Source organism: Leuciscus leuciscus, assembly GCF_965113295.1.
Source record: "Leuciscus leuciscus genome assembly, chromosome: 17".
NCBI classification, from domain to species: Eukaryota; Metazoa; Chordata; class Actinopteri; order Cypriniformes; family Leuciscidae; genus Leuciscus; species Leuciscus leuciscus.
In genome coordinates, this window is record NC_138741.1 from 9,700,731 (window position 1) to 9,715,758 (window position 15,028).

Here is a 15,028-nt window from a genome sequence, read left to right on the forward strand (position 1 = left end):
TTTTAAACTAAGTTTTGGCAAAAACTAAAATTACTCCACATATCACATATACTCTTTTTAACAGAAAATATGCATAAACTATGCACAATACACATACTGGGCCTCATTCATGAAACACGAGCAGAACTGATTTTTGTGCAAAACGTTCATAAAGCCATTCTTACGTAATTTTTGTATTCAAGAAAATGTTTGTATTTTCAAAATGTTAGTTGATATGAAAGAAATTGTAACCTGCTCCCTACCACGTGTAAATGGCACGTAAAACGCAGCGCTTGTCACTGTCACTTTTTACCAAGCCGTCCAATCACAGTGGAGGAGGGGCGGGGCAAATACTACACTGACCAACCATCCTACTCGTACAACGACTGACCAACAATGGAGGAGTTAAAGTGAATATAATTTCACTTTTCTAACTTTAGTTAGAGTGTAATGTTGCTGTTTGAGCATAAACAACATCTGCAAAGTTACAACGCTCAAAGTTCAAAGCAAAGGGAGTATTTTCTTTTAAATAAATTGCTTTTTAAGGACTAAAACAAACAGCTGGTAAGGACTACAGGACATTCCTCCCAGGTTAGTGACATCACTAACCCTAAAATGTACATAAACCCGCCCCCTGGGAACGTGATTTATAGATTATCAAGACAGAATATGCTAATCACTGACTAGACGATAACTACACATAACAAGCTACATAAATTCACCAACTAACCATTCAGAAATGTTGTCTACATGTTGTCACTTCTTCTTGAGTCTCTCCATCTTTCTGACTTTGGTTTGAACATAAAGGCTAAAAGTTTTAGAAATTCCCAGTGCATGTCTGTGTGAGGTAAAAGGACACAAGCTGTTGAAGCTCCGCCCCCTGTGCTGTGAGCAGCAGCTCATTTGCATTTAAAGCAACAGACACAAAAACGGTGCGTTTTTGCTCACCCTCAACAAGTGACAACTTTAACATGCTATATAAAAATATCTGTGGGGTATTTTGAGCTAAAACTTCATACACACTCTGGGCACATCAAAGACTTATTTTAAATCTTGTGAAAAGGGCATTATACCACCCCTTTAATATTGCTGGTTACTGTGTTTTTATATTCAGTAATATTCTTAAAAATGAGATACTAGTAACACGTTTCTGCCATCGATATTCCACGTTAGGCATATGTCTCTTTTGCATTTATGCAATATACTGTATACTGTAGTTGTGATTCAAAGGCGGGGATTATGCTAATTGTGAATGAGAGCGCACGCTCGCACTATTTACAAATGATTAGAATTCATTAATATACACACATTTAACTATCAAATCTGATGTTTACGAAGTGTTTGTAAGTCCAGAGGAGAGTTTTCGGGGAGGTCTGTTTTACGCGCAAATTACTCGGAATGTACTCATATTTACGAAAGTTTCATGAATGAGGCCCAAGATTTTGTGCAGAAATATGGTAGTGTGCTATTTGAACATAGCATATGTGCACTTACAATTTGAATCTTATTCTACTATGGGATGAACTTTTACAACTGTAGGGCATGCATACGTGAACAGAATGGAAAATGTATTCCCTCGCGCCAGAATGAGAGCTCACACCCTTCACACAATTTTATGTCAAGCTTTCTCTCTGCAAAGTGGGTCAATGTGTAAAACACTCCTAACGCCACCCAGAGAAGCAGATGAGAAGCATATGAATCTTTTTTTAAAAGACACCAGCAGCAAAACACTCAACACTTTCTTTTGTCCGCTTCAACAACATAAGCTGAAACCCATGAGACACTGAGCCCTGATATCCAGCGAGAGAAAGGCTGGAAAGAATGGGAGAGCAGGAGAGATTGGAGGTCAGGGTGAGCGAAAAGCTGTTAGAGGCGATGACCAGAGTGGGAAGAAACCTGATGGAGGACGTTTGGGAGCCGTCCAAGACTTAATGTCCCTGTGGTCAGCGTGTTTGGACAGTAAACACTCTAATGGCACCACCACAGATAGAAAAAAACAACACAACAACAGACCTACCACTTAGACCAAAAAGAAAAACAAAATTTATGTTGTTTTTGGACCGACTTGTTAACATCAAGAAGAGCAAGAACACACATGGTCTACAGACCCATCTAAAATATTGTTTATATGTTCCTCCGTAAGGGGATGTTTAATCCCCAGTGTGTTTATTGAGACAAAGTTATGCATGCAAAATGGTTAGAAGGTGTTCTGATTCTTCAGTAAACGGTTTTATGGCTGAAAAAGGTTTGAGATTGACTATAGCACAAAACCTCAAACCATAAGTCCTGAAACACACTTTAACCAAGCATGTAAGCACAGATGCTTCTGGCTATGCCAGCTCCCTCACTCCCACCGAAATGTGTCTGATACAATTCATAAAACAACGCAAGTATGCTTTGCATTCTCAGTGTTGCCACAAGAGGCTCTACATCAAGTATTAGCATAAATGTATTTTTTTTACAGTCAGTTTCCTCTTTCAGGTAAACAATCATGGCAGTTTAAGATTGGCTATCACAAAACCCCTAATCGTAAGATCCTAAACATACTAGACAAGCTCATGAATGCAGATGCTTCAAGCTACGCAAGCTCAATTTTGTATGATGATGCATTCCGAAATGTGCCTGACTGCAATTCACAATGCAATACAAGTATGCTTTGCATTCATAGGGCCAGATTTATTTAACAGGGCAAATTAGCGTGAGAGCGCAATCCCATAAAAGTGCCGTTAGGAGTGGAAAGTTCTGCGTGTGATCTACTGACGACGCACACGTTAAAGAACAGAGACGCAAGCCGAATAATTTCCATAATGACCAACGCAATCTACCAAGAACAGCGCAAATTAGCGTCTGGTTTAAGACATGCTTTTTTGGGAGTTGCATAATGGTCAGCTTCTATCATGGCGGATCAAAAGTCTGAAGAGAAATCTTGCTAAGCAAGTTGGTTAAAGTCAAAATGTTTATAGCGACTAGTGGCTGGTTGCATAAACTGCTTAGACTAGCCTTAAAAGTTACTCATCAATTTATTTAATTTTTTTCTTCAAGACTGGTCCTAAAGTCAGTTACATAAAAAGGTAGATCGGTCTAATTTGAATCGAAAAAGTAAGACTGATTACCTCTTTTCTAAACAGAACTAGTTCTTAAGACACAGTCTTAAGTTTATGCAACTTCCCCCTGAACTAGCCCCCCCGGCATAGACTTGAAGGTAACTATATCGCCCCCATGACACTGGATGCGATTTTTTTCACAATAAAACAGGCGAACAAAATCTCGTAGACATGAACCACAATATCATAGAACCTTGACTCTTGACTTTGCCAGTAAGTAACCACCTAGACCACTAAATCTACCACATAGCAACATGCTAACAACCACTCAGAAAATCTTAACAACCGCATAGCAATGCCCTGGCAACCACCCACAACAACCTAACAATGTGGCCATAGGAAAGCAACCCCATTTTCTTAAACTTATACAAATATTGTTACTTGTGCTAATCTGGCCATTAATAATGGAATCCTTCCCCCGTATATCACACACACACAGACACACACAGACACACACACCTGTATATCCACTCAAGCATTCACACGAGTCATTGGTTTTTCCCTGCAGGGCCGCCTGCCAAGTTTAACCGTTAACCTTTTCTTGCAAGACAAAACACTGAGGTCAATGCAGCATGACCAAACTGTAGATGAGGAGGGAGAGAAAAAGAGCAGAGAAACTAAGCAACTTTTTCCAATGTGACTGAGGCACAGAATAATGAGAAATAGAATTAGCTAATATCACCCTTACAAAGAATTACTTTGGCGGTACAGCGATGAAACAGATGATAATGCCATGGGGTGTTTTGATATATCAAGGTACTGACTGATTTCAGTGTTCAGGTAACATGGTATGTACATTGTACATGTAAATGTCACACATTTGCGGAAGACTTCATGAGCAATTCATAAGATGCAACCCAGCAGCATGTACCCTGTTTACTAAATTATAGAGTGATGTTTACTGTCAAGGGGATTGATATTTGTTTTGGCTAGACGAATTCATGCATACATAAGCTGTGCAAAATGTACAAAATAAACAAATTATATGCGCAGCTGGAATGCAGTGGGCGATTTTGTAGACCCTGTGTTACCCATAATACCCCTTCTTTTACCCTCTCAGCAAGTAGGTGGCGGATATTTCCCGCTTGCAGACGAAACCTCATAAGCTGCGTCTCCAGAGCGATGCATCGCTTCTGCCAGTCCACACTGGTGTTGGGCACTGCTGCCGTGGCTATACCCTCCATCACCTCTGCCATCTGTGCCTGTGTGCCAGTCTGCCAACCTGAAGGAAACAGTGATGGAAATTTGTCAGAGAACACAATGAACTTTTACATGAACACAAATGGTAAATAGAGGACAGAGTTAACAGGTTTGCCTTGAAGCTTGTAAAGGAGGAGTGGGACCTTGGACCCGGTCTGGTTTAGAGAGAAGGAAAAAAAATTTCCTTCATAACCAAAGCCTTAATAGTATTGACCAGAACCATTAATCTGGCAATTTTTTTCAACTTGAAAATACAGACACAGGCTTATAAATGTCCTTGTATGAATTCCAAAATGTACCAACAGCCTTGTCCACAGATGATCAAATGCTTCATTTCCAGGGTTGATTTCCACACCTTTTGACTAAATAATTGCCATGAACTTTACACAGTCATTCTTGATTATTGGATAAATATTTGAACATTTTATAGAGATTGCACTGAAGGAGAAAAAACAACAACTAAGAGTTGAGCATAACTAGCATACTTTTCCAATTTAATTAAATCCCATTTATTTATTTTTCAAATTCCCTGATATTACTAACTTTTCCATGATCTGGATTTTAGAAAGTCTGTGTAAATTTGATCTGCATGGAAGTTTGAGAAAAAAAACAAAAAACGGTGATTGTGAGACAACGTTGCATTTATGAGAAATTAAGTTCCAATTAGAGAAAAAATAACACCGTTAATAGTTGCCATTGAGATATGTTTTGTGAGAGTTATAATTAAGAGAATTAAAGTCACAATTTTTATATATAAAGTAACATTGCGATATACAAAGTGGTATTTACAAGAAATTAAGTAGCAATACATTTGCAAAAAAATAAAAAATTATGATGAGCTGTGCTGTTCTGAAAATAAAGGCACAATTTTGAGATACATGGTCCTCCATTCGTTATCATTTTAGTTGTATAATGCCTATATTGGCATTATATCAGCCACCGACCACCCTGCTCTCTTAGAAATTGAAATGGGCCCTGGCCATTAAAAACACCATATTAGAGGACCATTACTAGTGTAACTGACAGGAACTTTACTGGAGTGTTTTTAGTGGAGTTTAATTCCACTAGACAGTCTAATAAAAAAAGAGGCCTGAATCTTGGTGATCTAAGACTGACATTTCCCATAAGATGAGAGCACACTGTTGACATCACAGGTCTGGCGGTAAACGCTCTGTGCCATGGGTTTCTTTTCACCTCTCTTTTATTGTTTCCCTCCCTTCAAATGAGCTCACTTTTTAGTGATCACCTAGGTAACCACTGAAAAGCAAACTTGAGCTGTGAGCTCATAGAGATGACACAGTTTAACAAAGGCTACCTTCTCTCTTTCTCTCTCTCTATATACACTGTAGACAGTAATATACGCATGCATATATCGTTTGAAGGCCGTGTGGATGGGGTTAGTCCAGTTATGCATGTGTAGACAGTTTACCCAGCGGCCTAAGCAATCCCTACCCTATATTCAGCCACCTAAATATCCCTGTTCAAGCAATCCCTTCTTAATTACAGGCCCAGGGAGAAACAGGATCCTGGCCCACACAATGGAGTCTTTCTGCATGACAGTCCCATTACCAATATAAGGGAGGGGGTCTTTCTCTCTTCCCCTGAAAAAGGGATAAAGAATGTGGCGGCTCAAAGGAGACAAGCTCTTGAATAGTGGAAAGCGCTGCTTATTTTTACCTGCACAAAGCTGACAGGCGACCGGTAGTTTGTAGCTCACATTTTAAAAGTTTGTAACTTCTGTGATGTTAGCCGGTCAATTACCTGTTTTTTTTTTTTTTATCAACTATTTTTATTCAAAAATACATTAGAAATTCAATTCATAAATACAATGTCTTGAGTACACATTTTCTATGACGATCAAGTTTTGAATATCTGTATTAAAATGTATTTAAAATCAAACGTGATGGTGGAAAAACTGTCCTGTTATTACAATCAAAAATGATTACTCTGAAATGTTACAACTTTTTAACTTGATTACACCACATCACAAAACATTAAAGGGGCCATGAATTGAGATCTTTTGAGGTCATTATACTTTAAAAATATCCGGTAAATTTCAGAAGTAAAAACTTCTTCGTTAGTCCAAAAAACAGCTTTTATTGAAACCAAGCTCACAAATATCTGTAACGCGTCATTTGTCTCGGTATGACATCATATTGCGCCTCTGTAGAAGATCGACGCCTACTTCTACATCATTTCATCTTTAGCCCCGCCCACCAATTCACACGTCATATAGTAGAAAATATGAGAGAGACGCAAACAACACAGGATTACTCCAGTAACAAAAATAATAGAGATGCCTCTGAGGATTACAAGACGTTTTGAAGTGCCTAGTTGTGGAAAAACACGGTCTTTGCATTGCCTTCCTTGTGATACTAAGCGTGCCGTGGATTACATTTATCTTAAGACACTGTCCGTTTGTTCGCTTCATTTTACAGTGGATTCATTTTTAAACGAGAGCGTTTGACGTAGGCTTTTCAGAGAGACTTAAAATAAATGATGATGCAGTGACTGTGAGTAGCAATGTTTTTACCATGTGTCACTGTTGCTTTGTCTGTTACAGATCATTTGATATACTCACTACTTTCACTTCACTGAAAATTATAAATCGATGAATATAAGAACGACAATGCGACAAACCATGACACATTTATTCATAATTTGTTTACACAAAACACCGCAAGTTATCCTATAACTGTGGTAACTAAGAACAACCAAAACTTATAAAAGCATATAACACACACAAATGTTTCACAGTTGGCAAAGGTTTCAACTGAGATAAACACCTTTCTGTAGCATCTTCGTTTCAACACTAATTTAATGTAATAAAATAGTAGGCTACAATACTACCTCACAAATACATAAGGAATCAATATTTACCAAGCTGTCGCAGACTGGAGTATCCTTGGTACTTGAGGTGTAGGTTTGTCTTCTGATTCGGGATCAGACTCTGGCGAACATTGGAAGTTTTCAGAACAATTCCACACATGCTATAGTGGGAACGTTGAAAATGATTTTAATATGCAAAACTGTTACCCAATCATAACAGAGGGCGTTTACTTTTGAGTCTTGAATGCGCGTCAATCGAAATTGAGTGTTTGAAAGAGAAGGTCAAAGACAGGATAGGAAATTGTCTGTGGCGATTACTTGTAAATTAGAATGTTTTTTGATGTAAAAATCTTGCTAACATTATAAATGGACCTCAAAGAACATTATACATGTAAAAAAAAAAAAAAAATGCAGGTCATGGACCCTTTAAAGCTTATTCAATTTAAACCACGAATATAATAACTTGGCATGTATGTTTTAAACTAGTTAGATAATCTTATGTCAGCGACCCTATATCACAGTTTGCACAACTGCTGTGACAAAGCCTCTCTCCCAGGGTCCTGTGGTGTATCTAATCAAAGCGCCGGGCCGTAAGAGCTTGTAGATCATTTTGTTACTTGATTTTAAATGTAGCCTGTCACAAACACGCACTGATCTAGAAGTCTGAAAACTGCTAAAGATAACATCTCTATTCAGATGGTGGGAAAATAAAAACCTCAAGTCAAAATGCAGGATAACTAAATAACAGAATGTTTCAAAAATTCATGTCCCGACAATAAACACAAGAAGAGGTTTTTGACAGACTACAAAGCCATCAAGGTTAACTTCTGGACGATGTAAGGGGCCTTGTAACAGACAAAAAGGAAAACTATCTGTGGCGTTGGAAGTGGAATGGTAAATGAGACAGACTGACACCAGAAGTCTCCAGACATTAAAACTGCAGAGCGGCACAACAGTGCCATGTCGCACTCTGCAATTAGCATGGTCGTAACTACAGCCCTACTGACAAATTACAGAAGCGGCGCACAGAGAGATTCCGCTAGCTGACCAAAATGCTATAACTCTCTGTCCTGTTATGTACGGACTTGACTGAAGTCAGAACCTGAGGTTTGGGAGACATTGCATGGCAGAGGCAGACATGGCCATCAGAAGGAGAGGTCAAATTAAGCCAATGTTTCTGCCAGCTCAGCCCACGTCCACTTGTACTGCCGAATATGACAGCAAGATGCAAATAATCCAACAGCCCCTGAAGCCTCTGTGCTAATGCTGTGAGGAACAAGGCATTTTGCACCCTTGGCTTGTTTGGCGGGGGAAGGGGGGAAGAGAGGAGGAAAAGTAGCCACACTCTTTCCCTATGTGCCAAGAGTAGGACATATCCGATATGTACAAGATACAGACAAGCTTTATCAAACGTTCCCAGTATATTTGCTATGATATCAAATTAACTTTTCTGTTTATAAATCACAATAAATATTACTATTAAAATATCACACAATCATGGTCACAACCGGAAAGTATGAAATTGTTTAGTCAAAGATGTGTAATAGCATATATGATTTTGATTTCAGTAGCAAAAAGCATGAGTTGGCAAGTTAAACTCCATGAATCAGTTTAAACTTTCTTTTTAAACTATAAATGAACTGATTAACAATACATTTTAATCATTACAATAAATTGATTCTTGATCCGTTCAAGTCACCTGTCAAAAATGTTTACAGAGGTCTCTTCAGTAATAAACCACAATATTTAGGCTATCTATCTATCTATCTATCTATTTATATATATATATATATAAATAAAGCCTTACATATAAAAAATATATAGCCTATGCATTATTTGTAAAAAAAAAAAAAAAAAAAAAAAAAAGAAGAAAAAAGAAGATGTTTTTATATTTTCATATTAACTTATTTTAGTTCTTGCATTTAACATTTGATTTTCTTTTTTACTTTTACCTTTTAAATCATGGCAGTTTGGTCATATTTAAATAATGAAACATTTTAGAAGCCATAGCACAGCAAATAAATACTTTGATTTATTTCGTATTTATTTACTCATAATATTTATTTATTATTAATATTGACAAAAGATTTTTGAAAGAAGAAGTTAGATTTTTTGATATTTCGCTCAATTCTATAGGCTTCTCAAAAGATCAAGCTATCACAATAGCTCTCATGTAACGCACATCCACAACAACAAGCCAAAGCTGTCACTGTATAGATTTTAATGACCGAAAATATAGACTGTCATCATTATCAAAACTCAATCTTATGAGATACAAGGAGAATATGATCTCTGTTAAACAGCATAGTAGTGGAAATCTTATGAACCAATGACAAAAAAAAAAAAAAAAGCAATGTGAAATAAATAAAAAATGAGTAATGTGCATGTGGGTCACTAAAGGCCAGTTGGAAACCAGGACAGGTCTCTGGTGCATCATTCAATAAAACAGAACCTCCTCTGTTACTCCAATAAAATGAATATCATTTTTAAAACTCTATTTTATGTACCCCCATGCACACACACCCGAGATCTCGTGTACAGCTGTGGTGATGTAAGCGATTAAATGATATCATCGCAACAGACGTGTGAAATCCGCTGTTGTTTTTCTGGATCGTCTCTGTCAAGACCAAACTGGTTTTCCAAGGCTTTGGCATTTCATCCGAATTACTCAAATCAGCAGAAAAAAAAGTGTGTCTGGGTCAGCTTGTTGTATGTATGTGTGTGTGTGTGCACAAGTGTGTTTCTGCCATTACAATGAACACAATTTGAATGTAATCAGTGACATTTGAGTACTATAACGGCTGCATTTTTATTCAAATAAAACCTTTGTGTGTGTGGCTATATGATATCATGTCTGCGTGTGTGATCTTCTAAATGAAAACTTAAAGTGGCTATTACAGGTTGGAGCAAGCATTCTGTGAGCTTTCCAACTCTTTTCTCTTGCACGGACTATATATCTTAAAAGAAAGGCCACCACACGACTTAAACAGAGTATGACATCTTTTGTTTCAGCCTGAAACAAAGTTTCCATTTGGTGTCTGTGCAGCAATTTATGGCCACCCATAACATCAGCTTTGGAGGTCTGACTAATAGAAACGCCTGCTCGACTAACTCAAAGTAGCTGTTCGTCAGAAAACAGCTAAATAAAATCCATTCCTGCTTTCTGACTCCATTGTAGTTCTCTGTAGAGCTCTAATCTGTACACTCGAGAAGGTCGGACAAGGTTGGTTCCTCCCAAGGTTTCTGGTGAGAAAAAAAAGAACTTAAAGCCAATCAGCTGGTATTTAATAATGTTTTGATGGTTTATAGGGGTTTTGGGTACTTTTAAATCAGCTGGTTTGGCAAAGAGACCAGTTACACCAGCTCGAGACCAGCTTGGCCATCTAATCCAGCTTAAAGTTGCGATAGTCTTTTCCTCTCTGTTGTGACGTATATCTGAGTGAAACGGCTTCTTGAAAAAGAAAAAATGTAGTGAGGGACTTGATTTGGTTCATCAGGAATTGATTGGAACGTTGGATCATTGTTGCTTGCTTTTGCTGATGTCATGTGAGTGAAAGTTGGCCGGTAAACGCACCATTAGAGAAGCGATGTTGTTGCAAGAGGGAGGGGAAATCATTTAAATCTCATGAGGGCACATTAATTTTGTAAAAAATGATGTGCATAGATAAATCATTTATAACAAATAATGATATTCCATAAATAAAATAAGAATTGTCCATTTTGATTTCATGGTGACCATGCAGATGACTCCATTGCACTTCTCTGTAGAGCTTTAATCAATACAACTTATGCAAAGGTCTGAAAAAGTAAGTTTCTCCAAAGGTTTCTGGTAAAAAAATTAAATTTCCTTAAAAAATTACTTAAACACCGCCATCTGGGCTCCAAGACTGTTTTGATGGCTTTAGGGGTTTGAGGTACTTTTAAATCAGCTGGTCAGACCAGTTACACCATTTTAAGGCCAGTTTGGCCAAGCTGGAAAGCCAGCTAAACCAGCTAAGACTAGCAAACCATGCCACTGAACCATAAATTGAACAGCTATCAATGACGCCAAAAGGCACTACTGAATATAGCTCATCACCACAGCCCACGCCTGAAGATATGTCATATTTAGGGGTGAGAACATCTGCTGCTGAGTACAACACCCATTTAGTGGTGGTATAAATAGCTGGGATTACAAGAATCACAGAGTTTCTAACAGCTGTAGATGAGGCATGGAGATCTCCTGAAGCTCATCCTCAATATTCTCTCCTCTGGTCTACAGGAAGCTTTGTATTCAGCCTAATAACAGGCTTCTGTAAACTAGCCACACTCATTATCAGCTGGAGCAGTAAATATAGCCTATGACATTCCTCTATTCTGAGGTGTAAACATCACCTACACACCGCAGTTGCCCTTTAGAGAGCATTGACTGACGCAGGCTGAAGAGAAAAAGGAAAAAACGCTGCATTTACAAGACAATAAATGTTTTAGGCATGCTTGGGTTTTTACGCTTTGGTTCTACACAAATTAAGTGGCATTTGTCATTATGAGAAAGAACCCTGACATGATGCTAAGGCTAGAAGATGAGGGATAGGGTCAATGACAAATAAAGATGTCTGAGATAATAAAAAGCTAATTATTAAAAAATCTATATGAAAATTTTCAACAAACTTTGATTCATGTCATGTGGTGTAACTATTAAGAAATAATATTTTCCTTAAACCTTCAATACATGCGAGTACATGTACACACTCATTAGTTAATTCGTTTTTAGTTTTCAAATAAATAAACGATTTAATAATAAACCATTATAACCAATATTATATATTTTTTACATATCATAATAATTTATATTCATCTTTTTGAATCCTGAATCATTGTTTTCTTTTTCTTGTTCCACCACTTGACCATGGAGATTACCATTTCTGATTCTTTTTTTTACGATCATCAGTTACATACAATTAAAAAACTGAAAATGTACATCATAAAAGAGTTCAAGCCATTGAATATACTGCATAAATATGAACAAAAAATATGTTATTGGCTGAGAAATTGCATATTTGAATAATATCAACAGTGATATTTTGCAAGCAATGTAATAATGTGCTTAAGCATCTGAGAGAGAGGGAAGAGAATAACTAGGGTTTATTCAAGAAGCATTTATTCATGACTGTTTATTGTGCAGAATTAGATGGGGTGTGTGTGAGGTCAAATTGAGATCAAACTCATTCATTAAAATAAATTTTAAAAACTCCACGTGAGCACCAATGCACATGCACTGGGAATGTTCCAGACATAAACACTCTCAAGAAACACTTCATAATCTGTTTTATTAACAGCACGAGTGTCCAAAGGCGGGATGCAAACAGCATCATTACTCTTCCTATTCTGTTTGTTCATGAAACAGCAGAACAAAACTTTATTAGGAAAAACACAATGATGGCACATGTAGGAACTGCTGTCGTTACTTTCGTCCAAAAATGGGCACAACGCACAGGTGTGTCAGACTGGGAAATGTCAACATTAACATATCTGAACATCCCAACTAACGCACGCTGCAATTTGAGAGATCTAAAGCATGAAAACATTAAACATGATCACACATGCCATGATCCACATATTTTCTAAACCGGAGTCAAACTATCCTCGTGTCCCACGTACATACCCACCGTTGAGCTTACCTTGACTGTCCTTCTCTTGACCGCCCGAGTTTTTACTTGAATGTTTTCAGAGCCGGTAGATCACATCACATCGCATCACACCGCATCACACCGCTACGCCTCCAAAGTTCGTAAACGCTCTCAAAAGTTTCTCCTCCAAAACTTTCATTCTTCTATAGCGCCGTCTTTTCGAGCTTTCGGTCCTGCTCTGAACTCAGCAGACGTTGCAGCGGATCTCCATTCAGTAAATTCATCCTTTATTCCTTTAAAGAGCCGAGTGCTGGGGTCAGATTACGCCGGGAGCCAAACCCCCGTCTGCTAGCCCTGACCGATTCATAAACGAATCGTTCGGTTGAGTCGGATCTTTTCAATGAATCGTTTGCACCTAGAACGATTTCATCACGATTCGGACTGAATCGGTCCGAGAGGTTCCCGAGCCAAACTGACTCATCAAACCGAGAGCCGTCACTTCAGACATGTTTGATGCGATATAGCAAGAACATTAGCCTACTAATAGGCTAAACCTAAGATTTGACCTAAAAGTAATGTACTTTGTAGCTAGCCAAAATGTAACTGGTTATAGGCCTACGAATAAAAAGTGTTTTTGGGATCAATTTATTTTTTATTTTTGGGTTCAAAATCTAGCTACCTGATTATTTGATGAAATGAATCATGCCCCGTAACAAACTGAACTGGGACATAGGGAATTTTTTTAAATTTTTTTATTAGACATTAGACACAACAGACAACCTCGACATAGGGAATTATTGTCGATGTCCTGGACAACGTGATGACGTAAGAGAACCACATAATCTTTTTTGAGCCGGTTCATTGAAACAAATCGTTCGAAAGAACCGACTTGAAGAATCGAATCCCTACTCTCAGCGTGTCTGTGTATATGCTCTGCACACACAGGAAATTGCATCAGGGGCCACTACTGTCCAATTCTGAAGAGTTACACGTTTTCTGACTCACTCCTGACTGTATCATTTTGTTAAAGAGATTTTGGATGGAACGTTGAAAGTGAATCTCAGGAAGACATGATCATCCCAATTTCCCAAAATCAAAAATGAAAAACAGGCCTACTATATATATATAGTGTATATATATATACACTGTAAACAAATTCTAACCCTCCCTAATAAAACATTTCAAGTGACCGACAACATCTACATTTTTCAATTGGCCCAAGTGAAATTCTTTTTGCAATAGTCTGTTAACATTGGCTCAATGAGAAATAATATGTCAGACTAATTGAAAAATGTAGATGTTATCGGTCACTTGAAATTTTTGACTTGGGGATGTAATTTTTTTTTTACAGTGTATATATATATATATAAAGCCTATTTGTTCAGTAGCCTACCATTCACAGTGTTGCACTGTGACATCTTCATGAACATTAAGCATTTTGAGAGGAAATATGACCTACAACACTTTGAATCTATTAGCAAACTAGGCTATTTTACCTCCAAATTATTACAATTATTAAAAAAAGGTCCATAAAATGACATTAGATCTCAGAAGGGATTGTTAAGGAGCAAAAATCGCAGAGATTTCAGCAGAATATCGTTGTAGACCTGATATCCTTTTTTTAATGATGTCGAAATGTTCACAATGTTAAAGTAAAGTATAGTGTGAAAGCTGAATCCTTACAGGCCAATAAAAAGTTTGTAGGAGTGCAATTATTGAAGTTTGTGAGGGGACTCATGCATGCTTTAATTGACCTTAACTGGATTCCTCCAAAAAAATCAAATCTACTTCTTGAGCTCTGACATTATCCTGTAGCTCAAGAAACACATTAGCATTACATCTGTTCATTTAGCAGAAACTTTTTTTATTTTCACTGTGCAAAAGAATCAGACTTTATAACCTGAAAAGCTGTAGCCAATATTGAGGAACATCCTGATATTTTGAACATTAGGTTTGTTTCATCATAAGGAATTATATACAGACAGTGCATCTGCATGTAATGCCATTATCAGCTGTATTACATTTCCATTTTCTCCTTTACTATGGTTTCACAGAGCAACACCGAAGTATATAAAACTTTGGGCCTGCTGCAGATGTTAGAGGAGAGGCGAGGCGAGGCAAGGCACCCCCCCCCCCCCCCCCACCCCCAATCCCCACTCCCCACTCCCCACTCCCCTCTCTCTCTCTCTCTCTCTCTCTCTCTCTCTCTCTCTCTCTCTCTCTGTCGCAATCTCTTTCTCCTTGCCTCCAGTATGTGTAAAGTATGTAATGTTGAGGTAATTGTTAACCACACCCTGTTGTGTTCAG

General features: G+C 37.8%; 1 protein-coding gene across 2 annotated transcripts in view; it reads right to left on the bottom strand.

The window, feature by feature from the left end:
• Nucleotides 1–13,074, bottom strand: part of plekhh1 (pleckstrin homology domain containing, family H (with MyTH4 domain) member 1) — a 50,374-nt gene extending 37,300 nt beyond the window's left edge. The window contains exons 1-2 of one of the 2 annotated variants that reach the window (XM_082143196.1): nucleotides 12,773–13,074; nucleotides 4,136–4,305 (exon numbers count right to left, since the gene is read on the bottom strand). In XM_082143196.1, coding sequence (XP_081999322.1) covers nucleotides 4,136–4,279 — 144 coding nt within the window. In that variant the 5' untranslated portion in view covers nucleotides 4,280–4,305; nucleotides 12,773–13,074. Of the gene's footprint in view, nucleotides 1–4,135; nucleotides 4,306–12,760 lie in introns of both variants that reach the window. The other variant, XM_082143197.1, reaches the window with a different exon arrangement.
• Between the last annotated feature and the right edge of the window lie 1,954 nt (nucleotides 13,075–15,028).